This window comes from Kwoniella europaea, chromosome 1, assembly GCF_036810445.1.
Source record: "Kwoniella europaea PYCC6329 chromosome 1, complete sequence".
Lineage (NCBI taxonomy): Eukaryota > Fungi > Basidiomycota > Tremellomycetes > Tremellales > Cryptococcaceae > Kwoniella > Kwoniella europaea.
In genome coordinates, this window is record NC_089487.1 from 16,359,385 (window position 1) to 16,386,608 (window position 27,224).

At 45.5% G+C, this 27,224-nt stretch overlaps 9 protein-coding genes across 9 annotated transcripts; 4 read left to right on the plus strand and 5 right to left on the minus strand.

Annotated features, from left to right (window-relative positions):
- Positions 1–486: 486 nt before the first annotated feature.
- On the minus strand, positions 487–1,347 carry V865_006234 (uncharacterized protein; the record flags this gene model as incomplete). The annotated part of the gene is made up of 1 exon (XM_066229993.1): positions 487–1,347. One exon carries the CDS (start codon positions 1,345–1,347, stop codon positions 487–489), a length of 861 nt encoding a protein of 286 aa, XP_066086090.1.
- Positions 1,348–1,857: 510 nt separating this feature from the next.
- Positions 1,858–5,101, minus strand: V865_006235 (uncharacterized protein; the record flags this gene model as incomplete). The annotated part of the gene is made up of 11 exons (XM_066229994.1): positions 1,858–2,172; positions 2,307–2,776; positions 2,854–2,986; positions 3,050–3,135; positions 3,243–3,677; positions 3,765–3,883; positions 3,970–4,101; positions 4,159–4,259; positions 4,338–4,434; positions 4,546–4,687; positions 4,879–5,101. 11 exons carry the CDS (start codon positions 5,099–5,101, stop codon positions 1,858–1,860), a joined length of 2,253 nt encoding a protein of 750 aa, XP_066086091.1.
- A 755-nt stretch (positions 5,102–5,856) lies between these two features.
- V865_006236 (uncharacterized protein) lies at positions 5,857–7,894 on the plus strand (the record flags this gene model as incomplete). The annotated part of the gene is made up of 4 exons (XM_066229995.1): positions 5,857–6,761; positions 6,904–7,121; positions 7,296–7,672; positions 7,763–7,894. The coding sequence occupies 4 exons, from the start codon at positions 5,857–5,859 to the stop codon at positions 7,892–7,894; spliced, it is 1,632 nt and encodes a 543-aa protein (XP_066086092.1).
- Positions 7,895–8,489: 595 nt separating this feature from the next.
- On the plus strand, positions 8,490–11,911 carry V865_006237 (uncharacterized protein; the record flags this gene model as incomplete). Its single annotated transcript, XM_066229996.1, has 15 exons — positions 8,490–8,796; positions 8,889–8,932; positions 9,000–9,019; positions 9,083–9,263; positions 9,320–9,386; positions 9,462–9,571; positions 9,681–9,935; positions 9,989–10,114; positions 10,172–10,502; positions 10,592–10,695; positions 10,761–10,873; positions 10,934–11,337; positions 11,415–11,657; positions 11,742–11,816; positions 11,883–11,911. 15 exons carry the CDS (start codon positions 8,490–8,492, stop codon positions 11,909–11,911), a joined length of 2,409 nt encoding a protein of 802 aa, XP_066086093.1.
- Positions 11,912–12,162: 251 nt separating this feature from the next.
- On the minus strand, positions 12,163–19,108 carry V865_006238 (uncharacterized protein; the record flags this gene model as incomplete). The annotated part of the gene is made up of 11 exons (XM_066229997.1): positions 12,163–12,187; positions 12,265–13,095; positions 13,178–13,266; positions 13,338–13,471; positions 13,528–13,756; positions 13,811–18,171; positions 18,226–18,412; positions 18,473–18,563; positions 18,619–18,739; positions 18,806–18,944; positions 19,001–19,108. The coding sequence occupies 11 exons, from the start codon at positions 19,106–19,108 to the stop codon at positions 12,163–12,165; spliced, it is 6,315 nt and encodes a 2,104-aa protein (XP_066086094.1).
- Positions 19,109–19,393: 285 nt separating this feature from the next.
- Positions 19,394–20,764, plus strand: V865_006239 (uncharacterized protein; the record flags this gene model as incomplete). The annotated part of the gene is made up of 5 exons (XM_066229998.1): positions 19,394–19,822; positions 19,876–19,960; positions 20,034–20,357; positions 20,428–20,528; positions 20,591–20,764. The coding sequence occupies 5 exons, from the start codon at positions 19,394–19,396 to the stop codon at positions 20,762–20,764; spliced, it is 1,113 nt and encodes a 370-aa protein (XP_066086095.1).
- Positions 20,765–21,045: 281 nt separating this feature from the next.
- V865_006240 (uncharacterized protein) lies at positions 21,046–21,741 on the minus strand (the record flags this gene model as incomplete). Its single annotated transcript, XM_066229999.1, has 1 exon — positions 21,046–21,741. The coding sequence occupies one exon, from the start codon at positions 21,739–21,741 to the stop codon at positions 21,046–21,048; it is 696 nt and encodes a 231-aa protein (XP_066086096.1).
- An 824-nt stretch (positions 21,742–22,565) lies between these two features.
- Positions 22,566–23,823, plus strand: V865_006241 (uncharacterized protein; the record flags this gene model as incomplete). The annotated part of the gene is made up of 5 exons (XM_066230000.1): positions 22,566–22,781; positions 22,928–23,029; positions 23,129–23,230; positions 23,291–23,466; positions 23,544–23,823. The coding sequence occupies 5 exons, from the start codon at positions 22,566–22,568 to the stop codon at positions 23,821–23,823; spliced, it is 876 nt and encodes a 291-aa protein (XP_066086097.1).
- Positions 23,824–24,072: 249 nt separating this feature from the next.
- Positions 24,073–26,773, minus strand: V865_006242 (uncharacterized protein; the record flags this gene model as incomplete). Its single annotated transcript, XM_066230001.1, has 14 exons — positions 24,073–24,242; positions 24,305–24,486; positions 24,544–24,614; positions 24,683–24,720; positions 24,782–24,944; positions 24,998–25,009; positions 25,067–25,230; positions 25,307–25,364; positions 25,430–25,472; positions 25,540–25,700; positions 25,770–25,943; positions 26,004–26,201; positions 26,255–26,340; positions 26,422–26,773. 14 exons carry the CDS (start codon positions 26,771–26,773, stop codon positions 24,073–24,075), a joined length of 1,872 nt encoding a protein of 623 aa, XP_066086098.1.
- Positions 26,774–27,224: the final 451 nt, after the last annotated feature.

Sequence of the window (27,224 nt, forward strand, 5' to 3'; positions counted from 1 at the left end):
ATGATTGAAAATTCGAGTGATACAGTAATTCGATCAATTTGAGTAGTGACCTATATGGTGGGAGGGGAAAGGTAGAGGATGACTGTATATATCGCTTGATCATATTTATGAAGAAGGTACAGTGGACGTTTCAAAGTATCCCCACGTAGCCTTAAACCAGAAAGAATCCCAGCGGGAGTTGAACATCCTTTAGCAGAAGGTGAGCTGAGCCGCCAAGCGTTGAGACATCGTGACTCGGGGCTTGTTTTCGAATCCTTCGATGAACTGTACGTCAGTTTCCAGACGCAAAAGGGCTGAAGGGGAGAGTAGTACGGTAGTAGGGGAGCTGGTGGAGGATGTGAACCGGTGGCACAGGTAAGATCATGCTGGAAAATCAGATCAAATCACCCGCCATAATAGTAGCATGAATCCTGTCTTCAATTTCCGCTGATGGGATGTTATATGCATTTCCCTAACTGCCAATTAAGATACAGAACTACAATAACATTAATCCCAATCCACCCATTCCTCATCTTCTTCCGTCTCCGTTGTACTGTTCTTTCCTCTTTTATACTCCTGAGCAACCTTCACCTCTGCCTCGGTTTGTGCAGGGGTCCGATCAAACGGTACAAAACTCATATTTTCGAATCCCTCAAATTCATCCAACGTACTATCCCATACTTTCATAACCTCGCACTCTGAATATCGCTTCTTCAACTCACATGCCAATTCAAAATCTGGATATTCATTTGAGACTTTGTGACTTATATATTCACTAGCGAATTGATTGATTATTTCCTTCTTTTCGGTATACGAAATTGAATGCCGAATATTTTGAGGCGATATCAATATCCTTATATCTGTAATCACCTCTTTAGGCTTACTGAAGCTATACCAAGATGATTGATTTGTAGGAATTTGCTTCATGCCCAAAACCATATATCCAGCTCTGCAAGTGCCATCTTCATCCATGTCTTTGATTTTACGTATATCATTAATAGTACTTTCCTTGACAAACTTGTGTCTATACCCTTGATTCGGATCGTTTGGGAATTGACGATCAACTTCCTCGACGAAAGCACCTTGAATGAAGTCATTGTCACTTAGAGCATATTGGCTAGGGTCCTGAACCATTCGTTCATACAGGGATGAAATATCCTGACCTAAGGTGTCGACTGATAATTTGATCTGCGAGGTAGAAGCTGTAGCGTACCATGTTACATGTTTAGGTTGAATGGGTGCGTTCACTTTAGACTCTTCAGATATGTGGTAGTAGAACATGGATAATTCGTGATTAGAGGGGTGAGCCATTTCATTGATGCTTTCGAGCTTGAGTTCACGTTGACTTCCACTTCCACTCCCACTCATGACGTTTCAGCAAGATCTTTCTGTACTATATGTAATGCTCAAACATGTAGTTGTCTAAATCATAATGTAGTATCCATTTTTCGTGTCATCGAGGATGCTTACAGCACACGGTGCTCGTATTGAAGTGTTTAAGCTCAGATACATATAGTACGATAATAGAAGGCATATACAGTAAAGTCAAATCCTTTGATGTGTCTCGGTGAGCCATTGCTAGGCCTCGGGTGCTCAGTCACTAATGCGGCTGCACGTATGAAATGCTACAGTAGAATTCATCATTTCAAACACAATCTCGTCAAAGAAAAGAGAAACAAGGAAGAATGAAAGAAAAAGATCAACACGTATATATCGTAAAAAAAGGATCTATAATAAATTCTTCTGTCTTGTACTCGAAAGTGTGCAAAAAGGATGAAACACTAAACGTGATCTAATCATAAACATCATCGATAAGTAGACAAACAAACCATCTATATATAATTCACATTTACACCTCGCTCTCTCCTCTGGGTTGATTTATCCACTAGCCAACTCAGCAATCAACTGACAAGCCATCTCTAAGAAATGGAATGGTCCACTGACACCTCCTATCGACTGTTGACCCGACGGATCTTTCGGTTTGGGTACGCTGCTTCCGTTGATACTGGTGCTGTTCGAAGAAGTCGTATTGCCAGTACGTCCAGATATCATTGACGAGACATCTGGACCATCGTGTCGAGATACGTCAATTACGTCTTTCTCTTTCTCTGTAACCATGTAATATCCTAGATTACGGAAATCTACGAGGTAATGTTGGTCGTCGACCCGGTAGAGCTGGAGATCCATACGGACCTAAATAGATTTCGAAAATCAGCAGTGCTCTTTATATACAACATCATACAATACTATTGTCAAGAGAAGAGGAGATGTATGTGTATTTATGAATACGGGTAATGAAAGAGTCTTTGTCCAAATTCGTCACTCACAATAACATCCCCATACCTTGCCCTAGTCTCAACATGATACAAGCTCTGAGCCGATTTCTCCTGAGCCAGAACCTCCTTTTTCGTAGGTGGCTTTTTACCCATCACAGGTCGAGTACCATTATTCTCTTCAGCATATTGTTCAAGGGCAGCTTCAACTTCTTCCGTATATCCTCCGGGAGGTGCACCACCAATTTCAGGCAAGTTTATATCCTCTTTCTTCTTCCATTGCATTCCCAATACATTGAGAGTCTTGTATATCTCCAACATCACTTCCATGGGTGGCGATCGTGATCTGATACCGAAATGCCATTTCGGTTTCGACATGGATTTATCTAATCTCCTAGGTGGGTCGGGAACAGGAGGTGACAGTAAGGCTCGAGCTGCTGCTTCCGCTGCTCCCTGTGGGTCTACGCCGGGTACTTCGGATGTAGGTGTTGCCATGGCGGTCGAAGCGCCCGATGATGATGGTGCTGTGAAGGTGAGATACCGAATACTTTAATAGCTTGATCTTCTTTGGCCATAATGACCGTTCTGACTAATTACTCACGAGTCAGGTACCCCGGTAAACTACTATCGAGCACATCGAAATGAGCGTTAGGAATATCCTGGATTTCCAAATCCACATCCTCTTCGATATCCATTTGCTCATCTACGCCATTCTGCTGTAATTGAGATGGTGGCTAACGATACAGCATCGATCGTCAGCTATCCGTACTGTCCAGAAACCGTTCCCTTCAGCTCACAGGTATATCGGCATTCCAAGCAGGAGGCGAGGAAGCCATGAATTCTTCCATTGCAGACGTGTCCTCATCCTCTTCGAATCCATAGGCTGTGTGCGAGAGTCATTATATGTCAGTCTTACGTTGTAATCTAAATCTGGTTGAGGGCGTACGCGTGATAGGATATAAGGTGCAAGAGCCAGAAATCTCGACTCACAATCTTTCAAAATCCTTCGATGATCCCTTACAAGCTGATAAGCCACCTTCACCTGATTATCACCCTCTCTCTGTAACGCATCCCAAACCATCGGTTCAGTGTAAGTCGAAATCTTTTCTAAAAGCTCTTCGACAATATCAGGATCGATTATACCCAAATCCTCTGTAAACACCATCCCCTTGGTTTCTGCAACTTTCTTAGGATCCGCTTGACCTTCGTTGATAAGAAGTAACGTGGTCATATCGTCCATTGGTAATGCTGGATATCGGTCCATCTCAGGTAAAGGTTCAAGATATCTAGGTAGATTTTCTTGGAAAAATGGCATTTGACGGATTTCTGCGATAGTCGCTCGTTTGAGGGGATCAACCTCTAACATTCGTTTGAGAAGGTGTCGAGCGGGTTCAGAGACGTGCGAGGGGATATGGAATACACCATCTAGGTATATCGGAGTCTGTCAGTTTTATCATTCGATGTGATTATACACAACACAAAGTGTCACGATACAAGTGAAAGCCAACTTACTCTCGATTTTCTTGAATAGTGTTGGTATATGTTCATCATCGAAAGGTAATTTGCCACATAGCAAGACATACATGATCACACCTGCTGACCAGACGTCGATCTCGGGACCAGAGTATAGTCTAAGACGAGGGGATGTAGATCAGCAAGGTGAAAGGTAAACGGACAATGGTTGATGGGTTAGATTACACAGAGACGTCACACTCACTTTCCAGATATAACCTCTGGAGCAGCATAATTAGGACTTCCACAACTTGTTTTCAAGAAATCACCATCTGTCATCAAGTTGGATAAACCGAAATCACCGATTTTGATATTCCTTCGAGAGTCGAGGAAGAGGCTGCAGTCAAAGGAGCGATATGTCAGAGATCATCAGAGTACTGTGGGCAATACTCACTTTTCAGGCTTTAGATCTCGATGTACGATATGATGTCTATGACAGTACTCTATAGCTGATATCATCTGTTGGAAGAATCGTCTAGCTTCGTCTTCCGTCATCTATCGTATCAACATCGAACATCAGTCGATGTTGTTGTTTCAACAAATCACAGGATGACAAAGATAAGGAAGACCCACCCCGTGTTTCCCTTTCGAGACAATATAATTGAATAGTTCTTCACCCGCATATTCCATCACCATAATCACGTCGGTAGGGGTGGTGATAACTTCGTATCTGATGTAGAGAAAGGAGGTCAGCATGATACAGCGATCATCATCAGACATATAGGGCTGATTGTAAAATAGAGGTTGTAGGAGATATGAGTGTCGATGTAACAGCACTTACAACTTGATGATATGAGGATGTCTCAACACCTTCAAATACTGAATCTCCCTTTTCACCCTAGCATTCATGTCGGGCGTTGTTATCTTGGCTCGGTTGATCAGCTTGAGAGCTACTTGATGTCCTGTGATCGCATGTGTGGCCACTGTGGGGTGGTTACGGTGAATCAACATATGGTACTATATAAGGTATACCATACTATATACCATACACAATATATAGTATACACTATATAGTATATAGTATATGGTATAATCCGTTCCCACCCTCCCACCCTTAGGATACTACGCCCCCATCCCACCCCTAGCTGCCACTATAAGGAAAGAGTAAACTCACACTTCACCTTTCCAAAACTCCCCGTCCCCAGCGTCCTCTCTATTATATACTGCCCCACCCTAGGCTTCTGCCTAGGTACAGTTACATTCTGTTGCTGTCCTCCTCCACCATATCCCCCACCATATTGATGTTGATTTATCGAATTATACCTTCTTCCTCCCCCTGTGTTACTATGACTCCCACTCGCTTGATTAGGTGCTGGAGGTGCTGGTCTGGTTGCCATGATTATGATGGGGATGCGAATGGGAAAGAGTTGAAAGTTGTACGCGATGTAAGCTGAATATGATGATGATAGACGGATAAGAAGGATGAATGATGGTCGAGTTCACGTCGGCCGTAGTTGTTGTTGGTAGAGATAGATACGTGAGTGTGAATGATGATGATGATGATGATGATGATGATGATGATGAGTACGAGTAGAGCAGCAGCATAAAGGGGGGACCATTCACGCATTGAGGGTAGTTATGGGTGATCGGATTGCGGGGTGATATGAGACAATTCCCCAATCGGGCAATTCCAATACCATGTAGGCTTGGGACACATCATCACGGCCACGAACCCCGGAACACCACCATACCATACATACCACTGTACCACTGCAACCCTAGTTTCACATGCTAATCTATCTATATACACCTTTGTCATCAGAGCATTCAAGTAAGCATATAAATCATATATCAACATATCAGCATACAGCATATCGCAGCCAGACACCCAACATCCGCATAACACCTTTCCTTACCCACCCAGACACACGCTCAACATCCACCCTGTGAACCACAGATCCACGATTTTATCACGACTTTCAGTCTACCATCATCCCATCACCGCACATCCTTTGTCTGAAGTCGATAACCAACCCTCTTTTGCACGCGACAATCAATCATCACCCAATAGCCAGGCAATCTTATCACACCTAAGCCAAAGGGCGAGTCAAGGTGGTTTATGACAATATAACCTGTAGCATAATAAACGAAGATGGGTAATACACCTTCCTCACATCAACATGGTTCACCTCATCATGGCAGAGGTGATCATCCTCAGATAGGATACGATGACCTGATATCACCTTCTTCTACACCTACCACAACTCACCATGGACATGGACATAGACATCATCCGAATCTGAGATTACCTATGCCCGCTAGACAAACACACATATCACCTAATTCATCTAATCCCACTTCGCCCAGTGGAAGTACGCATAACCGAAGTGGATCACCTCGTCGAAGGAAATCATTGGAACTTCCCGATCTGAACAAGTTATCTTTTACTCCCTCGGCACTTACTCCTGCTGCTCCTGTACCCACTACACATACTCATACCTCCCATCATCTCGCACCGTCAACTAGCGCCGTAAAAAATACTTCTCCATCTCCTGGACCCACTACCCCGACTGGAGCAACGGGAGGAACGACAAATCAAAAGAAATGGCAACAGGTATTAGGAGGTAGGACAGCCAGTCCATTATCCAATGCCAACGCTTTAGGCGCAATGTCAAGAATTGATAATCCACCTAGATCAGCTCCTATAGCGATGCCCAATACGAACATACAATCTAGACTTGCGACGGAAGAAAATAATCCTTATTTCCCTACGACAGCTGCTCAAGATGCTGCAACTGCGAGGAAAACACCTCTACCTATACCTATACCAGGCAAAGAAACTCCCCAATCTCAACCACTAGGTAGACCAACTGGATTATCCCCTCCTCCACCTACCAAGGCTCCTACACCTTTACCTGCTACTACCGAGCAAAATTTGCAGCCTACCGACGATGGGATGGTGAACGTTCCGATTCACTGGACGGGAGGTGGAAAGAATGTTTATGTTACGGGGAACTTTGCGGATAATTGGAAAGGCAGGATCAAGCTTCATAGGAGGTGAGTGAGAAATTGAATTTCCCTCTCTATCATTCATCTCACCCCTCATGGGTTATGCTAGAAAGATTCTATCCTATTCTCTGTTCACTGTTGATTGAAATGTTACATTTCAAGCTAATTGAGTTATACTCAAATTATACAGCACCCACGATTTCAGCACGATCCTCCGCCTACCCCCAGGTCAATACCGCTTGAAATTCATCGTGGATGACTCGTGGATGTGCAGCAAGTTGATATCGACGGCGACGGACGATGATGGGACATTGGTCAATTGGATAGAAGTGGAGACGCCAAAGACGGAAGAGGAGATGAGAGCGGAATGGGCGATGGATGCGAAACCTGCCGTGAAAGAGGAGAATGGTGAGTGGCACAATCCGTCATCGTGTCGAGGTATCATGTGAAGGCGAAGGCGAAACTGTGCTAGAGGACAGTTTCATTCAGAAGAAAATTATTCCTTATTGGGCGATAAAATACCCATCACCGTATGGCAATTTTTCACAAGATGCTAATTATACTTCTTATCCCCGTGCATAGATGACGAATCACAGTGGACTACCTCGATTCCACCGGCACTAACACTATACCAATACATCGAGGAACTACCTAATCATTTCTCACCAGAGGAATACTCCCTATTCCTCAAATCCGTACCGTACCTACCGAACGTACCTGCTCCACCGACCTTACCTAGGATATTAGATAAAGTGATAGTGAACAATGATACCAAGAGATTATGGGATTCGCATGATCCCCTCATGGCCAATCAGACTGGATATTCGGGAGCACCAGCTACACTAGATGATAATTCGATATTGGCCGTGCCGAATCATGTGGTATTGAATCATTTGACGGCGAGCGCTATTAGGAATGGGACGTTGGGTGTTGGTACGACTACGAGGTATAGGAAGAAGGTGAGTGGTGTAGTGGTTCTTTCTAACAGGAGTATGAAGAATAGTATATATTTAGATGAACATACTCGCTGATTGATTGGTCATGTATAGTACATCACAACAATGTTCTTCAAACCTACTTTATCCGATATGCCAACTACCGAAGCTCCTTCTCAACCTCCATCGGAATCAGTCTCACAATCTCAATCGGAGTCGGTCTCGCAACCTCAATCGGTCCAGTGAGATATGGTTTAAGAACTCCAAACTTCATCCGATATCAACCCAGCCCTGACCCTTGTACTGGAGGGATAATGATCATAGCGAACTATAGATTTAGATCTGATGTGTTGTCCATAGTATTTCAGTTGACGTTTTGTTAATATGACTTTTTGATCTTACTATTATGAAAAGTGAAATATGTAGCCAATCATTCATTTCTTCACAAAAATATCCTCTTCCTCTTTCTTTGATCATATCGTATCATACAAATCAGTCTGGATGAATCTAGTTCATGTCCATTCCATTGTTATATACTCATCTAGTATAATATAGTGCAGTATTTTGAGGGATGGGATGTGTTTTACAACGAGACGGTGTGGGTGGTTTTAATCGGATATTGAATCGAATGGCCCATACCCGGTTATTCAAACTCCGGTTTGTAGTAACCGGAGGAATGTTGATGAGTAGTACTCATAGTAGTTGAGGATATGTCATCTGTCTGTTTTCAGTGGGGTACTCGCAACTTATCTCGTGTATATAACATTTCACCAACCATCTGTTGAGAATAACAACTATCCATCTCTATTAACCATTACCTGAGAAACACTCCAAAGCCAATATGTCAGAATCACTCCCATCTCAAACATCTCTGACCACTGCCCCGAACATCCCCCACCCTCAGGCAAAACGAACCAAATCTTCTGCCTTACTCACACCCGATTTACCTAAACTTCCTATCCCACCTTTGAAAGATACCCTCAAGAGATATCTCAGAGCTCTAGAGGGACTACAAACTCCAGAAGAGCATCAGAGGACTAAAGAAGTGGTTGAAGAGTTTCTGACGGAAGGTGGGGAAGGGGAGAAATGGCAGAGGAAATTGGAAGAGTATGCGAAAGAGAAGGAGAGTTATATAGAGGAATTCTGGTGTGAGTCTTCGCCCGTGAAATGACATATATGATCTGTATATGGACCTCGAAGGACCAAGAGAGAGTGCTGATAGGATGAGTTACATACACAGACGAAAGTTATCTATCTCACTCCGATTCAGTCGTATTGAGCTTGGTGAGTCAACTAGACGAAAACAAGCGACCCATGATCAAAGGTAGCTGAAAGATAAAACTCTTTACAGAACCCCTTCTTCGTGCTCTCGTAAGCCTTTGATAATCCCTCGCGAATCACACCTGAATTTGTGCTGATCTTATATTTATGTAGTTCCGACGTAACACCCCGTGCGGACCCCCAATTATCCCGAGCAGCATCCCTTATCCTCTCCTCTCTGTCATTCATCCACGATCTTCGAAATGGGTATCTCCAAGCGGATACAGTTAGGGGTATACCCCTCGATATGAGTCAATATGGTAGATTGTTCGCTACATGTCGTGTACCAACTGATGTAAGCTGGTCCATGACCTGAAGCACCAAGGAACGTAGCTGATCATGATAGTATAGCGAGGATGTAGGATGGAAGTTCACGAGCAGAGTAAACATATCGTCGTGCTTAGGAGAGGTCAATTCTGTAAGCTAATGTCTTGACTTCACCCTCTGACTCGAAGAGTGACCAGGCTCATGTAGATCTTTTGCATATGGACAGATTGGTTCGATTGTCTCGATTCGAAAGATCGACCTCTGTTGACTGATCGAGAGATTTTGAACAATCTGGAAGCGATTGTGAAGGATGCTGATAAGACACCGGTGCAGTCTGTAAGTGGATGCCCATCTTCATTTCAGTCCGTCTCATAGCTATCATACATTTCATTACCAGAATAGCGAATAAAGGGGCCACAACTGACGTAGTCGTGCTCACTTATAGGTCGCATCGAATTCAGTTGGAATACTCACCACTGAATCTCGTAAAATATGGTCTTCGCTCCGAGCGGACTTGATCGAATCAAACAAACTGAACGCCTCTTGTCTATCCGTGGTCGAATCTGCATTATTTATCGTTTGTCTTGATGATGCTGGTCCAGAAGATCTTGCAGAACTATGTGGCAACTTCTTATGCGGTGGATACAAGTTGGAAGGTGGTGTGCAGACGGGTACATGTACGAATCGATGGTATGATAAGGTGAGTCAAAATTACTCTAGTCGCTGTCACAAGGGGCTGACCGATATTCATAGTTGCAAATCATCGTTTGCTCCAATGGAGAGGCAGGTATCAACTTTGAACACACCGGTGTAGATGGTCATACGGTTTTAAGATATGCTGCGGATGTATATACAGAATTGGTATTGTTATTCGCTAAGGTAAGTCAACACGACAACATTACTCAAATGGCATGGATTGACATTTTGCGAAAAAAGACAATCAACCCATCTACACCATCCTTATTCAAATCTAAATTATCTCCATTCTCCAAATCATCCAAACAACCACCTAAACCCGAAGACCTGGAGGATGGAGAAGAAGACCCTTCATTCGAGATGCAACCTAAAAAATTGGAATGGAAGTTGACACCTGACTTGTTGGCTGGAATAAGATATGCTGAGACGAGGATAAGTGATTTGATATGTCAGAATGATAGTCAGGCTTTGGAATTTAAAGGTTACGGAGGTAATTTCATCAAGAGGCATGGGTTCAGTCCGGATGCGTTTGTGCAGATGGCTTTTCAGGCGGCTTATTATGGGTTGTACGGTGAGTCGATCAGTCTGGACAGCTGGGATGATAGAAGCATCATTGCTAAGGGTTGACAGAATGCTGATACCATACCCCGATACATATAGGTCGAGTCGAAAGCACGTACGAGCCTGCGATGACGAAAGCTTTCTTGCATGGACGTACCGAGGCTATACGTACTGTACAACCTGAATCAGTGGCATTCGTGAAGGTGAGTTGGTCGACTCACTCTGTATACGCAGTTGAGCACACGTAGCTGATACTAGAATGTGGTAGGCTTTCTGCTCAGATCACGCATCGGTTCATGAAAAGGTCGAAGCATTGCGAAAAGCTTGTAAAAAGCACACTCAGTTGACTAAAGAATGTAGTCAAGGTCTAGGTCAAGATCGGTAAGTGCCCTTAATTTCCAGATAAAGAAAGATATTGACGAGGTTTTCTCATGGTCGTAGACATTTGTACGCGATGTATTCGCTGATCCAGCGAGACATTCAAGCCTATCATGCATCAAGAGCAAGGGGTAGTTCAGCCACAAACGGAGTGAGCGGTTCATACAACGGTAATGGCAATGGACCTATTTCACCATCAAGTCAATCAGCTATCCTCTTCTCGCCTCAGACTCAAGTATCTACCTTGAGTGGCGAAGGGAGCGTTAACGGTGATGCACCGACTCACGGTCAGGTACCTGGATCGACTGCCCCGGAAAGCGAAAGGCAGAAACCTCGTGTTCCTGCTTTATTCAAGGATCCGGGATATAACCTCTTGGGAACAAGTGTACTTTCTACTTCGAATTGTGGGAATCCGGCTTTGAGGTTGTTTGGATTTGGACCTGTCACACCAGAGGGATATGGAATAGGTGAGTCATACCAAACGCTCTCTCTCACTGGAGTTGGATTCGATTGATGTTCACTGATAACACCTTAACGTGTATAGGATACATTATCAAAGACGAGGGTATATCAGTCTGCATGTCATCCAAACATCTTCAAACTCGAAGATTACTCCAAACTCTCCAAGCGTATCTTATTGAAATACAAAAGATGTTAATTACATTATGGAAAGAGGCGAACGAGAGACCCGAAGCGTTCATCGATCATACGGGTGTGATGAGAGATGCCAGGACTGGTAAAAAGGTGGAGATGGATGGTGAGGAAGATAGGGAAGATGAAGAATTATGTGAGTATTATTTCTCCCAAAAAATAACAACCATAAATCAACCGATAAAATGTTATATATGCTTACTTTTGGAGTCTGATGTAGTGGGAGGATTCGGATTCTTTGATGTCGGAGTACAAGCTGCTTTACCTCAGGCAAGAAGGAGGAGACCTACTGTTGGTAAGTCTGATATCCTGTACAGAAAACCTTCAACATTTGCTTATACTGATTTCTTGATGGATTCAGGTAAACAACTCGTCATCGCCGAGTACTAACAAGAGAAAACAAATCGGTCACGTTTCTGTGCGGATCTTTGGATGTATTAAACTGTAATCAGTTGTATAATTTGAAATTGAAAGTGAAATCGACAATGATCTTGCTTTGAATAATAAATATGCATAATGGAATACTGTATGAATGCGTTTTTATCGATCCTGATCTGGTTGTTCAGTGCTTGACTGAATTTCTTCCGTAATTGTTCATTCAAATTTCATATGATCACTTTCATCTACGATCCATTTCCTTTTCATTTCGCTCCGAATCCACTAAAACTGATTTTGGAAAACATCGATCAGCGTCAAGGCTCGTAGGGTATCGACGACGAACCACAACTCCTGTGGACACTCACCTAAAGAATCCCGAAGGTTTACTTTTCCCCTCTTTCTCTTTATCTTTTTCTTCCCCATCCATTCCATTCCCCTTGAAATCGAATATTCCACTTCCACCTACGGGACTAGCAGCAGTGCCAGTTCCAGGCGATTGATGAGGTACATACTTTGCAGCACTCGTATGAGACCTAGTCGATCCACCTCCACTTCCTCTATGAGTTGAGATCCCTCCTGCCGATTTGGCTAGATCGGATATATTCCCCGGATCAAGGTTGAATTTTATACCTCCAAAAGTCGAAGATGGGGAAGGTGTTGCTGTAGTATCATTGGTGTTGGCAGGAACTGAAGGTGTCGATGGTAGCGCAGGAGAATCAGATATTTGGGTGGAGGCTGGCTCAACTTTAGTTGTTGTGGGTTGTGAAGGTGATTTGATGCTATTCAAGAAAGATGGTGGTAAATGACCGGGAAGTGGTAAAGCGTCAATCATTATTGGCTTTTTATCACCATTGGTTTGATCCTTCAGCTTGGTCAATTTGGCAAATTTGATTTTCTCCAATCTACCCAATAGTCTACTATTCCTATCTCCATTCAAAGCACTGTCAACTTCCTTCAATATCTCTTTGGTAGGTTCGAAGGATATTGATCTCGCCGTGGCTGAGGAATGGACGATAGTGGTTTTTTTAGGTGTATTTCGAAGAGACGAAGGTGCTGGAGAACCAGATCTACTGGGTGAGGAAAGTCTAACACCGCCTATCCTTCTAGCTAGATCATCGATGGTTTGCTGACGATCTCGAATGGCCGCGTCGATATTCCTAACTGATCTTTGTACCCTCTCAAGAGCAGGTTGTTGGCTGACAACAAATGACCAAATCAGTCGATCTGCAGCACTGCTTGACGTGTTCATGAGGTCTGTGCAATTGCGAATTGACTTACGTGTTGCTCCTGCCCTGCTCTCGCAATTCAGCTCGTCTCTTCAGTCCAGCTATAGACGCTTCCAATTCTTCAACCTTGGTTTCGGCCACCTACAATATTTAATAAAACAGTGTCAGAATCAATACTAATGTTCTTCAAGCTAGTGTACACTATCACTCACCTGCATGGCTTTACGGAGTCTCGTTTGGCTTGCAGCTTGTTCCGGGCTGAGGTCCTTGATCTGCATGACCTTAGCGAAGGATGGATCCTGTCTAGCTTTCAGGAATTTATCCGCTTGGCCAGTTTTCATGTCCGCTAAGAGTACACCCATATAAGCACTTCTGATTGACCGATTGCTCAAAGGGACTTACTCTTCAACATGCGAGATTGCAATTCTGCCAATTTCAGCTCCGTACCATTATCTTCGTTCCTCAAGTCAGCCAGCTCTTTCCGAAGGTCTTCGACGATGTTGGTCAATTGTGATATCGATGAGAAAGCGATGATATCGTGTGATGACAAGTTGTCTGCAGTCAAGGGCGGAAGTCCAGTGGCGTTGAAGGATTTGTGGAATTTGGCATTCGCATCGAGAACGGCTTTGAGCTAATGGAAGGATTGTTAGCATTGAAAGAGCAAAGCTAGTACAGTTCGACTTACATTGTCGAGATCATCACCTAAAGCAAGGATGATTTTCTCGACTATCGCGCCCATGGATTTCGACCCGTCATCTGGACGAGGAGGAGATGGAGCGAGGGTTTCTCGAGTTGGCAAGGTGAACTTAGCAGGTACAGCTGGAGCAGCGGGTGGCGTGGGTGAAGCTGCAGGAACAGGTTTCCCAAACAACGGCTGGCTTTTGTCAATCGTCACAGCAGGCGAAGCGGACGGAGTTGCAGGAGCTCCTGGTTTACCTAAACCCAAACCAAAGGCAGGCTTTGAGGCTTCTGCCGGTATCGCAGGTATGGTTTTGGCTGCGCCAAAGATTGACGGAGGAGCCTCCGCTTTGACAGATTCTGCTGGTTTATTCCCAAATAGGCTGAATCCACCAGAAGCAGAAGAAGGTGCAGGAGAAGCAGGTTTAGGTACTTCAGCGTCTTTGGTACCGAAGAAGTTGAAGGTTCCATTTGGTGTCGATGCGGACGCTTTATCTTGTCCCTTTTGCTCCACCGAAGGCGTTGAACCAAACAAGTTGAATCCACTGTTACTGGAGGGTTTCGCTTCTTCTATTTTAGTCTCTGTAGGCTTGCTACCAAAATTACCGAATCCACTGAAGGCAGGAGGCGCAGCTGATAGGTCCTTGTTGTCTCCAGTAGGCTTAGTACCGAAAAGACCGAATGCACTTGTAGCAGGTTTATCTTCCGGTTTATTACTCTGTTCGGCGGGCTTACCGCCGAATAAGCCTGAGGCAGCAGGTGGCTTAGCAGGTGAAGATTCCGGAGTGGTACTTGCGTTTTCAGGCGGACCGGCCAACGGGGAGCTAGTCTTGGAAGCATGTTTGAAAGAGAATGCAGACGGGAGTTTGGGTTGTGCTGGAGTAGTCGAAGGTAGAACGGGATCTTTCTTCTCTTCTTTAGGCGAGGTGAGAGGAGCCGGACTGAGTCGAGCGAATAACGAGGCGCCTTCCGAACCAGGAGTAGGAGAGATAGGTTCGTTGTCAGTAGTCTCAGGCTTTTCAGTCTTGAAAGGTTTGGCAAACCATGTTGGAGGTGATTTTGTAAGTGATCGAGTGGTCGATACTTCCGACTCAACTTTACTTGCTTCTTCTTCATGTTCCTCCTCCTCTGCTTCGCCTTCATCTTCTTCAGAAGCAAGTTCATCTGATACTTCCTCTTTGATCGGTGACATGTCAGGAGGTATAGACGATGATCTGCGTCGGCCGGAACCTAAAGGTATTTCTTCCTCGTCTTCCTCTTCCTCATCATATTCCTCTTCGTCATACTCTCCGTAGTCCTCGTAGTCCTCGTTGTCGCCTTCGCCTTCGTACTCATCCTGGTACTCCTCATCCGTGGCGTGACCGTCATCAAGGAAAGCTGCTCCAGCTTCGACATGATATACTTGCTCTTCATCTTCTTCGGGTGCGGGCGGTTCTACTGGTTCAGCAGCTTCATCGATAGGCGTAGTCGAGCTAAAAGGCTCTGTTGGCTTGCTGGGGGTTGAGTCGGGAGTAGTCGATTGATCAGCTGGGGGTTTCCTCTCAGGCGTAGCTGCCGGTGTCGTAGACTCCTGCTTGGATTCCTCAGATGATGCGGGAACGTCATAGCCTTGAACTTCCTCCTGCTCTGCAGGTGTAGGGAGCGCTGGGTCGGTTGTTGCCTCCTTTTGTGGAGTAGTGGTAGCAGGTTTAGCACCGAAGGAAAATGCTGATGTAGTTACTGGTTTTTCGGGGGATGCTGATGCAGTTTCTTCTTTCTTGTCCGTTGCACTACCGAAGATCGATGTGCCAGAGCCGCCGAATCCGGCGAAAGCATTTGGTTTCTTGTCCTTATCCGCATCACCGCCGAAGACAGAAGTACCATTACTGGCAAACCCTCCGAATCCTGTTGATTTCTTCTCTCCGTCCGACTTCACCCCAAAAGCACCAAAACCACCATTGATATTACCTATAGGCTTAGTGCTAGCCGGGACAGAGGATTTACCAAATCCAACGGGAACAGAAGACTGACCGAAGCCGCTGCTTCCAAATGCAGAAGGTGATGAAGAGCCGATAGTAGAGGGTTTTCCGAATGCCGTCGATCCGAAAGCTGAAGGGAAAGAAGAGGGTGGTGTAGCAAACGCTGCTGGTGTAGACCCTGAGCCAAAAGCTGGTGTCGATGATTTTGTGGAGGTCTGACCGAAAGAGCCGACCGAAGGCGCCCCGCCAAATGCAGTAGCAGGCTTGATGAAAGACGATGATGAGGATGCTGTTGCGGTGGCTTTAGGAACCCCGACCTTGGGTGGAGGGGAATTAGGCGGTGTTTCGTCGTCCAAGCCGGCAGGCTTTTTGTCGGTTCCGAGGACAGGTGAACCGGGTGGGGAGTCTGCTAGTCCTGGTACTCCAGCGGGGTCAGTGGTTTTATCAAGAGCAGAAGCAAATACGCCTAAGCCAAAATCGTCTGTTTCTGGGTTGTTGCTAGTTTCCGGAGCGGGCGAAGATGCTATCTTCTGACCGAAGCCACCGAAAGCCGAGGTCTGAGAAGATGTGGATCCGAAACCGGCGAAAGCTGATTTGGGAGGCTCTGTGGCAGGAGAAGAGGTCGACTGCTGTCCGAAGACTTCAAACGCAGAACCTGGCTTGTTAGCCCCATCAGCCTTTGGACCGAATCCACTGAAAGCAGAAGTAGAGGAAGCAGGCTTGTCTTGAGCAGCAGCCTGAGGGCCAAATCCAGCAAAAGTAGGTTTGGGAGCTTCTGACGAAGGCGAAGGAGTCTGTTTCGAACCGAACGCGCTCTGTCCGAAGGCACTCGAGGCACCAAACGCACTGCCACCACCTGTTCCAAAGGCACTCGTCGACCCAAAAGCAGAACCTCCGCTTCCGAAAGGTGATGCTGTTTTATCCTTGGTTTCGTCTGGTTTCGCTGCTTGACCGAAGGCTGACCCTCCGAAGCCAAAAGAAGTACCAGAAGGCTTGCTTGTCGAACCGAACGCGCCAAAGCCGACATTCGAGCTAGAGGAGGTAGCTGTCGAGCCGAAAGCAGAGGAGCCAAAAGCACTGGGACTGCTTGCTGAAGGCTTTGACGATTGTCCGAAAGCAGACTGGCCAAAAGCTGAGCCAGGAGTAGAGGTAGAACCGAACGCAGATGAGCCGAAGGCTGTGGGTGTTGAAGAGGAGCCAAAGGCAGGGACGGGTGTGGATGTGGACCCAAATGCAGCTGGTTTGGCAGGAGTAGAATCCGGGGTAGTGCTTGCTCCGAAAGCAGTAGGAGTGCTGGATGAACCAAATGCAGCCGGTTTAGAGGATTGACCGAAAGCGGACTGACCGAAACCAGATGGAGTACTGGATTGTCCAAAGCCTGAGAAGGCACCAGGCTTGCTCGAGCTTCCAAAAGCACTGCCGGCTGCGGATGTCCCAGATGCTGAAGAGATTGTTGTCTGTCCGAATGCAGAGGCACCGAAAGCAGCTGGTTTAGAGGATGGTCCAAAAGCAGGTGTGGATGTTAGACCGAAGGCGGATGAGCCGAATGCACTGGCAGAACTGTTCAATGTTTGGCCAAAACCTGAAGAGCCGACAGCAGAGCCAGTGGACGGGGCAGGAGCTGGTGAAGTGGCGGAAGAAGAAATTGGCACCTGATTAGACGGTGCAGGCTGGGTTGCGGATGAAGTTGATGAAGATGATGAAGTTGTGATATCTGAAGGAGAGATCATACCAGGATACGGTCCAGCATCGGGATATCGAACGTCGAACGGGATGATGGTTCCCTCTTGAGTGTAAGCGAGCAATCGAGGTTGAGGCGGTAAATCCGGCAATTCTATTCCTCCTACGATGCCTCGCCGTATGACGTGAGTCGAGGTCAAATCTAATGCTAAAGCCAACACAGACGCATCATCCCTGACACCCGCCTTGGCGGCAGGCAAAACACCTCTAGCAGTCTCTTCCAAAAGCAGTACTTCCCACTTTGGGAGCTCTTTCTCACTAGCGGCATTCCCATGAAGGACACCGATCTCCGAGGAGGCTCCCGAAACGATCAAAGCAAGGTGTTTAGTCTTCTCTCCCCATGTTTTCAATCCAGCAAAATGTCGATATAAGCTTGCTCTAGAGGCTAGACCCATTGAATTCAACGGATCGAAGAATTTGGTAAATGTGAACTCTGATTTGTTTCGATGTATTATATAGGTTTCCACTGGATCGTCAGGTTGAGCGCCTTCTTGGGCGTAGGAGACAAAGAAGAGATCATTCTCCAGCCATTGAACGAAGACAGGATAGTACGACTCGAGGTCAGGAGGGGATGGTATTTCAGCTTTGGCTGTACCTTCCGGTGTGTATTGAGCTAATTTGCCAGATGGTGTCCCGACAGCTATCTGTTTACCCTTTGCGGACCAGCTCGCTGTGCGAACGTCAGTACATGTTTCTTCAGAAATAGTCAGGTGTTTCTACTCACCACATGTAAAAGGACCCGGGAGAGGCGCTGACAGTCTACGATCTTCTATATCGGCTATGACTAGTCCTTCGTTCGCCAGCAATATCACAAGACGTGAATGTTGGTCACTCGGGGAAGGAGCAGGATTGGGAAGGACATCAAGTAGTGGTGAGGGTATATCAGTGGTGAAGGAATGATAAGGTGAAGTCTGAAAAAATAAAACCGATGAGAATCGGTCAATCTGACTGTTGGAGGAGAATGCTCTCACGTTACCGCTCAAAACTTCATTCAATTTGAAGATGTGTATGCCAGTCCCACTAGCTGTAGCCACGACCAGACGCTCCTCATTCATCGCAAGTCTATCAAGTGGTCAGCTGTCGTACGTATGGATTTATTGGCCAAAATCTCACTTACCTCATCCAGACTGGTCTGGCAGGCAGGGGTATTGTCTGTATGGCATCTGAAGTTGGAGAAGCATCCTTCGCTGCACCTTCCAATACCTTATGAAATTGGGATAAACGATGTATGCGTATATCTAGAGTGGCCAATATGATCACATCTCAGTGCTCCAGTATGTAGCTTCTGTCTACATGACACTCACCGTTGTTGCCTCCCGCAATCAGTAGATCCCAAAGATTCGACACGACCATCAGATTGCACTCCGCCGGTAGTCCCTCTAATTCAACTTTATCCGACACCCGCACATCGACATCGTGATTTGTTCTGACTAGTTGGATCCACTGAGACGCCCATCATCAGCAAGCATCTTACGGGTAAACACTCTGTGATAACTTACGTCTACATCCAGCTCCTCTCCTTCTATAACTTGAGTGCTGGGACCAGCCAGAGGCTGATCATCGTCCATCGCCAAGGCGCCGAAGGCATTCCCACCGTTAACGAACATGGTGAAAGACGCTGCAACTCTGTTCTGGTCTGTGATAGAGACGGTGATGTATGGTGAGTTGTTGAAATGAAAGTGTAGAGAATAAGAAGCTGGTCAACATTTCATCCAGTTGATCATCTTGCAACTTCTCCACACGACATTAAAGCAATTCAGCTAAGTCTTACGTAATACATCTCCCCCTCACCCATTCCGACAACTTCGAGACTGCATGACATGATGATTTGATTTGCTTTCTTTTCAACTTCTGTTCTCTACACCAGCTACATGTCATTGAGCAGAGGGGTTATGGCCCCTTATATACCATATCACGACCGAGCACCTTACTTTACCGGCTTGCCAACACCACCTTATCCCCGCGATCCTCCTACGCCCCGATACGCCTCTCCTGACTTGGACCCTTCCATCCCCTTTCCTTCGCAAAACATCATGTCATCCGAGTCGGAAGCAGACTACAGTGAATCACATCAAGTCTCACATAGTAATGGAGGAAGCTCAAGTTATACTCCTAGAGTGAGAGAAGATGATTCCGGACCTAGTAGGAAAAGAGCACGACCAGAGGAATACCAGGAAGATTATGCCCCCCAATATGCTCAGACGGGACCGAGTTATATGCAATTGACAGGATCTATATTCAATATATCTCCTAGAAATCCATTTACCAGCGTTGTAGGAGACTTCATCATGGCCAGTGCTGCAGGACTTGATAATATAGAGGTGAGCACGGTATATCATTTCCTCGATGTCCCAAGCTAATGATTATGGGATAGATTGAAATCAAATTGGGTATATTGACTGCTCCTGACCATCAAGGTCCTTCGAGGAGGATACGACTGCCAACACAGAGTGAGATGAGTGCGTGTACTCGGTTATTGAAGATCCTATCTGAGAAGACTTGATTTGGCTCACACGGGGTCAAATCTCCTAGTTGTACCACCAGACTACCCTCTCGGTCCATTCCAATCTACCATGCATCCTCAGCAGCATAAAACGCTCAACAACCTTCTCAACCAAGCTGCGCAATCTTCCGTCAATCTTGCTCCACAGCAGGGTAGAGTGAAGTTCTCCCGATCGAAATTGACGGATTCGTTTCATGGTGCAGGCGGGCGAAATGGGAAGGTGAGGGTGAGCAGGAGTAGAGAAACAGGCGAAGTGGTAGAGGTGGTCAAGAAGAGACGAGTAGCAGATATGAACGTTTATTGTCCTGGTGCGGCGTTCGACTGGAGGATCAGTGTCAATGTCGAAGAACCTTGTGAGTAACTTTTCAATAATCTCATATAATCCTCGGGTTATAGAAGGATATTGATTGACCAATTGGACAGGTGAGATGCCCGAGGGACCGCCATCGATGACGAGAGATAAAGATCGAGCTACTTATAGGCATCAAGTCTGTCAAGTTGACTTGACACATGTCATGTCACGAGTTAGTTTTTACAATTTTGCTTTGTGGTAGAGGGTTGAGCTGACACGCTGTCCCTCTCTTAGGAGACTCCTCAGTCGCGACCGATATCATCGTTCGAACTCGAAATAGAAATATTGGACGTTCCTACGTTATTGGCCGAAGGCTCGGCGGGATCAGATCGGTTTGATGAGATACTACAAAATGTCCTGGACACAGCAAGAATGTTGGTGAAGAATTGCGATCCAGCACCTCAGTAACAACGATAGACGAACATGATTTGCGATCCAATGTCTACGTTAAGCCACTCATATATGTTATCTTTCAATCGACCCAAAAACCATTAACGGTAGTGGTGATGGGTTTTCTGACTGGTGTCGATACACTTTATTGAATTCATCATATTATCAGGTCAATGGAGGCAATTTGGATGAAGGAAAGAGGACGGAACAGTGTGATACTGATCATCACTGCCGAAGAAACAGGCAGACCATGTATAGAACAGACTGTCTATTGAACCTGTCCCTTCTAGTTTACAGGACTATTTCGTCAACTTACGTTTCCAACTTCTCAACCAATCCTTGAACGATTGTCCCTTACTGGATTGTGCGATCAATCCATGTCGTTCCAACTCCTTGAAGTCCTCCCAGTCCATCGACATGATGTTCATACCAGGATATTCTTCGGTTGCTGTTTCGTTGGCTGACCATACAGATATATCCTCCGATTTCTTCAGTTCTTGAGCCAAGTCATTCATTTCCCGTAATTTTCCTTCGCACACCTCGCTAGCAGGCGAAATGTACACACCAGCATCTCTGATGAGATTCATCGACCCGTCCTCCACTAATGAATGAGTAGCTAAGACCATCACAGGAGCTCTGACACTTTGGCTCATCTCAATCAATCGATTCAAAGACTTGACGGACGATTCATCACTCATGGGGATCGTGACACAATAATTTCGAAAGGTATCCCAAGGTCTGCGCACGGTTGAGATCGTCTGTTCTGCGAAATGTTTTGCTGATTCTTCATTAGGAGCGTACCTTCCGCTTTCTCTTATTTTCTGTTCCACTTGCGCTGCCAGTGTTAGACCCGCATTGGTAGTTTCCTGGCATGATCCTCTATGTACTGCCGAAAAGAATTCGACGGTGTCAGAGGTGGGTTTAGCGTAATAGAATACCTTACTTTTGGTGTGGGTTTCACCATTTGGTAGAGTAACCTGTAAATCTTGTGACATTCTCAGTAGGATTTACAGTGGATAAAGGTCAATGAAGTTTGTCACTTGACAAGCGAGTACACATACATGTATTCTAGATTTGCATTGGACAAGCATACATACATTCCCCATATATGTTACCCAGGTCCAGTAGGACGCTAGTGGCCTGAAGGCCCAAATAAATTTGAAGAAAGGATGGTCAGACCACCCTTTCATCGTTGGAGCCAGATAAAGTTCAGTTGAACTTCGCACTCACTATGACTCCGAGAGACAGCAGTGCACTGTATGTTAACTGTGTTATAGCAGGTGAGAATGACGGTAGTGCAAGTACAGCAAAATCTTCGTCAGATGGTGCCTCCTTTATAGACGTGAACGATCTTCATGCTTAATTATGAAGGGAAGGAAGGCATTTCCATACTATGGTGATTTGTCTCATGCCGAAATTTTTTCAAACGGACAGCCTGATCGAAAGGATGACACATTGCAAACCCAATGTCTGATAGAAAGGATACTAAAAGTAAAACTAGGATGAAATACTGTGCATGTGGCAGGAAATTGTGATACTAGTTTACAGTAATCGGCGTCCCGTTCACCGATAGCCTCAGAAGTGAAGATGTCAACATTCTGTATAGTGGATTATCGCCATCTGCATGTCATGAGTATACTGTATAACTAGCGGGGAAGAGGAGAAAATTGGAAAAACAGAGTACTTCATCGTAAAGCAGAAGAAAGCAAAAATAAAAAAAGCAAAAATAATCCAAGTGTACTGTATACAACCACCTCGGTACCATCACTGAAATCTAAATTATTCAATCCCTCAATCACATCGAAAGCCACATACGGCTATGGCTCCCCTTACCTTAGTCTGGCTAGCGATAGATCGCATAGTAGATGGGAAAGTGACAAACCTAAAATCGAAAGACGGTAAAAGAAAATATGTCATACCAGCATGTTACGAAGATATACGTATGTCGAATAACAGAAATAAGAAGGAGAATTACAAGGATGTGAATTATCTGATCAGGTCGGGGAGGATGGCTATGGAGAACGGTGATGCTCAGGTTAGTATACTTTGCCGTACTACTTTGCCGTACTCTTTGCAGACTATCATTAGGATTAGGACATATCCCCTTGATGATATATCAGTATAGCAGTGTTGCCCATTAACGATCATATAGGGCTGATATGCGCGACTCTGAATTTGTAGGTGTTTTACAGGATATTCTGTCTGATGTCAGAATTGAACAAACATAATACCGGTTCCAGTGGATGTTTCAGCTCGAGCGACCTGAAGCACTTGAATTACGATGTAAGTAGAATCTTCTACGGTCTCCGTGTTGGAATGGATAACTACACTTCCCTTTGGATTGTGGATGTTGACGAACTCTGAACAATGCTCGATACATAGCATGGTAAGAGAGAATTATCAAAACTCGTACGATCCGATCAGTCATCTATGAAACATATGAAGAATTACGCTTGGTTAATGGAAAGTATCATGCCTTCTCCTGTAGGTCCATCAATCTCAATGCAGTGATATATACATCTCAAATGTTGACATTTTCACCAGACGGGAGGGTTCCGCCTAGGTACAGGGACGATCTTCATGGCGATCCCATTCCTAGGAGCGTTATTGACGGCATTGATGAATTCGATGGTTTATATACGGATTGCCACCCGAGTCTCAGCTCCAAGATGGTTAGTCACAGAGATCTTCTTACCTCTGTTCTGGGCCGTTTTCTTCTCGTAAGTCACAACTTCCTCTTTATCAATAGAACAATCTATCTGTTGAGAATAGATCGTTGACTTGGAATGTCACAAAGATTCATTATGCCCTCTTTAGGCGATCTTCCGGCCTCTCGGATTTCACCATCCCGTCGAGCAGCACGTAAAGTCAAATACTGGTTGAAGCTGCGTACGATCTTATCACTCGATGAGCGAGATCCTGAAACAGGTTTATGGATATCAAAGCATATGAGTAGTATTTTCCCAAATTTACCGGATGGGAACAGATACACTTGGCGGTATAGCGATGGTCTGAGAAAAGAGATTTTTGGCGATGATCTGAAGCATCTCTATAAGACCAAGATTACGATAGGATAGAAGATAAAGTGTGACACAATTTTGGTCATTGAAAACGGAAGTGAATGCGACGAAGTGCAACACGGATAGGATTTGACGGAGTACATGGTAGTCTATACTTACTGCATGAATTCACTATATATAATATCGTCAAAGATGCTACTTAAGATGTGAATAACAGATCAGCTAGTTTCGAACGGAAAGGAATATCATTTGATCCGTCCATACATCTTCCGAAGTCACAACGTATTGGCCGTGATGGAAGATACATCACCCCAAAGATCCCCACACAATCTTTCCATCCACGATCACCCCTTGGACTTTTACGTCCAACAGCTCATCATCAGGCACTCTTATTAAATCATCATCCCAAATGACCGCATCGAACTTTCTTCCTGGTGTTAACGATCCGGTGATATTCGAGAACGACGCATAGGCACCTATATGTTATCCCTATCAGCTTCAAACCCTAGCTCCGAGATCAAGTGGAATCTGTACTCACCATCAATAGTCATTCCTCGCATTGCTTCGACTCTTGTCAGTTTCTCTGCGGGATACCATCCTTCTTTACCATGTGGCGATCGGCCATCCTCTGATAACCTAGTCACAGCTGCGTAAAAACCTTTGAGAGGATCTATAGATTCGACCGGGAAATCCGATCCCAGGGTGATCCGCCCGCCGTGGCTGATATCCATCTTCATCTTCAGTATAAGTCAATCTTTGGAGGAATCAAACACTCACTTGAGATAGGTTCGCCATGCATAAGCGCCTTTAATACGTTCTGGGCCAAGTCGATCTTCGGCGTACCACATCTACCTTACTGATCAACTTACTGTATTCTTTGGATTTTACGATTTCCGTTGTGTGAAACTGAACTCACGTCACTCGTAGCATGAGTCGGCTGCACACTAGCAATAACTGCAATGTCATATTCATCAATATTGATGCAGATTGCGAGAAAAACGAATTTCAGACGTACCTCCGAGTCTCGCCGCACGCTCAATGTCTTCCGGGGTCATGATCTGAGCATGTTCCAACCTGAATCTGGCATTTCTCCTGGTATCTGGTGGATGATCCTCCAAAGCAGCTTCTATGGCGTCTAGTGCAACATGAGCAGCTCGGTCGCCAATCGTGTGTACATTCTAAACGCGTTGTCAGCTTACACGCGACTGTCTCTGGACACTTTATGACTGACCACCTGCCAACCCTGAGACGAGCAAATCAGCACGAATACTTTGTGGTATACGAAACCGCTGACACTCACAGCATCATACCACTGTTTGATCAGTGGTCCCCACACTTCCTCCGGTTTCAGCATGAATCCCTTCCATCCTGGTTTGTCAGAGTAATCGTTTATCAAAGCGGCACCTCGAGATCCTAGTGCGCCATCACCGAAGAGCTTGACTGATCGGAGGATGTAATGTGATTCTGTTTTCGATTACAGATCTGATTAGTACTGGAGGTCATACGACAGAAGAGTACCCTCTGAGCCTGTGAGACTTGCCTTGATCAGTAATCTGTTCTACTTGATCTCCGCAGAAATCTTCGTCTTCGCACTTGAGCTGTGCCAAAATGAGTATTTGTCAAACTTTACTAGACTGTGTGTTAAGCCTGAGGACCAATTTACCATCTGATAGAACCTGATCGGCAATTTTCCCTCTTCGGCCATCCTAGTCGAGAAAAATTGTATCAGCTGGACCGCTTACGACTGCACTACGGAATGTTCGCTATATATACCTTTTCCAGAATGGAACTTCCTTCAAAAACCCTTGGGCATCATGCACCCCTGTCAAGCCTTTGCTCATCGCATCTTCCAGCATTATATTCAGATATCGCTCTCTGTCTTCGTCAGTCCAGGGAGGCCGAATAGCAGTGAGCATGTCGATGGCATTATCGATCTAGCATATTAATTCTTCCGATCTCAGCTGAGGTCCGCACTCGGCTAGCTGAAGGTGAGATGAACCTACGAATATTCCAGTTGGTCTGCCATTTTCATCCCTCACCACCTGACCACCCTGGACGTCCGGTATGTTGTCACCTAGAAGCTTCAAGATAGCAGGCGACACCCATTCGACGTGGAAATCTACTCTTGATAAGCTGATAGGTAGGTCTCTGAGTATGGGAGAGGAATCAAAATCCGCCTGAGACGGAACCGCCATCAGCAGATGATGGGGGTAAGAGAGAGCTGCAACTGCACTCACTGCAGTGGGAAATTCTTTACCTTCCCAAATATTCTGATCCCAACCCAGACCCTCTACCCAGGCACCCTCTTTCAACGGATTGCTTTTGACGAATTCCTCCACTTTCCGAATGACTTCTGCGACTGATTTACATCCATGCAAAGGAAGTTGCCGTGAGTGGCCGTATATAAGAGGATGGCCGTGCGAGTCGGTGAAGCCCTGTGCGAATGAAATCTTAGTCATTGAGCGACTGCCAAAATATATTAGCTTACCGGTGTCATAGTGTGCCCCTGAGGTAGATATATGATTTTTATAGCATTTAAAGGGTTTTTATCGATCCAGTTACGACGAATCTTACCTGAAGCCCTAAGCCTGCATCAGTCGTTGACATCCAGCCGGCTGATCCCATCAAGCTATACTTGAGGATTATCTGACTCACCGAGACTACCAGTCTCCACTACCTCTCCACGATCGACAACAACGCACTGAGTTTCTCCCACTCCTTCATCCTCAGGCACAGTGTAGATGGACTGACCGTCTTTCGAGCAAATAGCGTATCTTGCTGGCAATTGTTTACCATGTTTCGCATATGTAGGTTTAGTCTGGTAGAACGTCTGATGTTTCTGAGCGTATACAACGAAGAATCCCAATATGAGTAAAGAGAGTGAGATGTGAAGTGAACGAGTTGGATGACCTCTACGAGGAGGTGGAGGGTGTCTCTGGTAAGATGTCACGGGGGTTTGCTCTGCTCTGGAGGAGGGTACCCTACGTCTCAGTGAAGGGTCGGACATCTCTGAATACGCCTTCAATTGCTACCAAAAACAAAACAGAAGCGCATTTCATCTCATCTCGCCTTATCTTTATACGCGATGTACCCCTTGGACTACCTCCACACCATCGACAACTACTTTCCCACGATGACACCCATATCTATTTTGGCGCACGGGTGACCGGCTCAATTGGGAGCCAACCCTGAGCTCTCGCAGCATCCGATTACAGCATGAATCGTAATGGATGATTAGAAATAGGGCACCACGTGTGTGATCCATTCCTGTGGGGAATTAAATATCTCAATTAGCTTTTGTCCTTTCTGTTTATGCGAGGTTAGTCTGAAAATATCGTCCCATACTTTTTCGCGAAGTGGTCAATCCCCTTTTATCCCTGTTCTGATCCTCTTATTCACGTCCTATATCAACTCTCGATTCTCTTCATTCTCACTCGCCACCGACCCATCCACCTCGC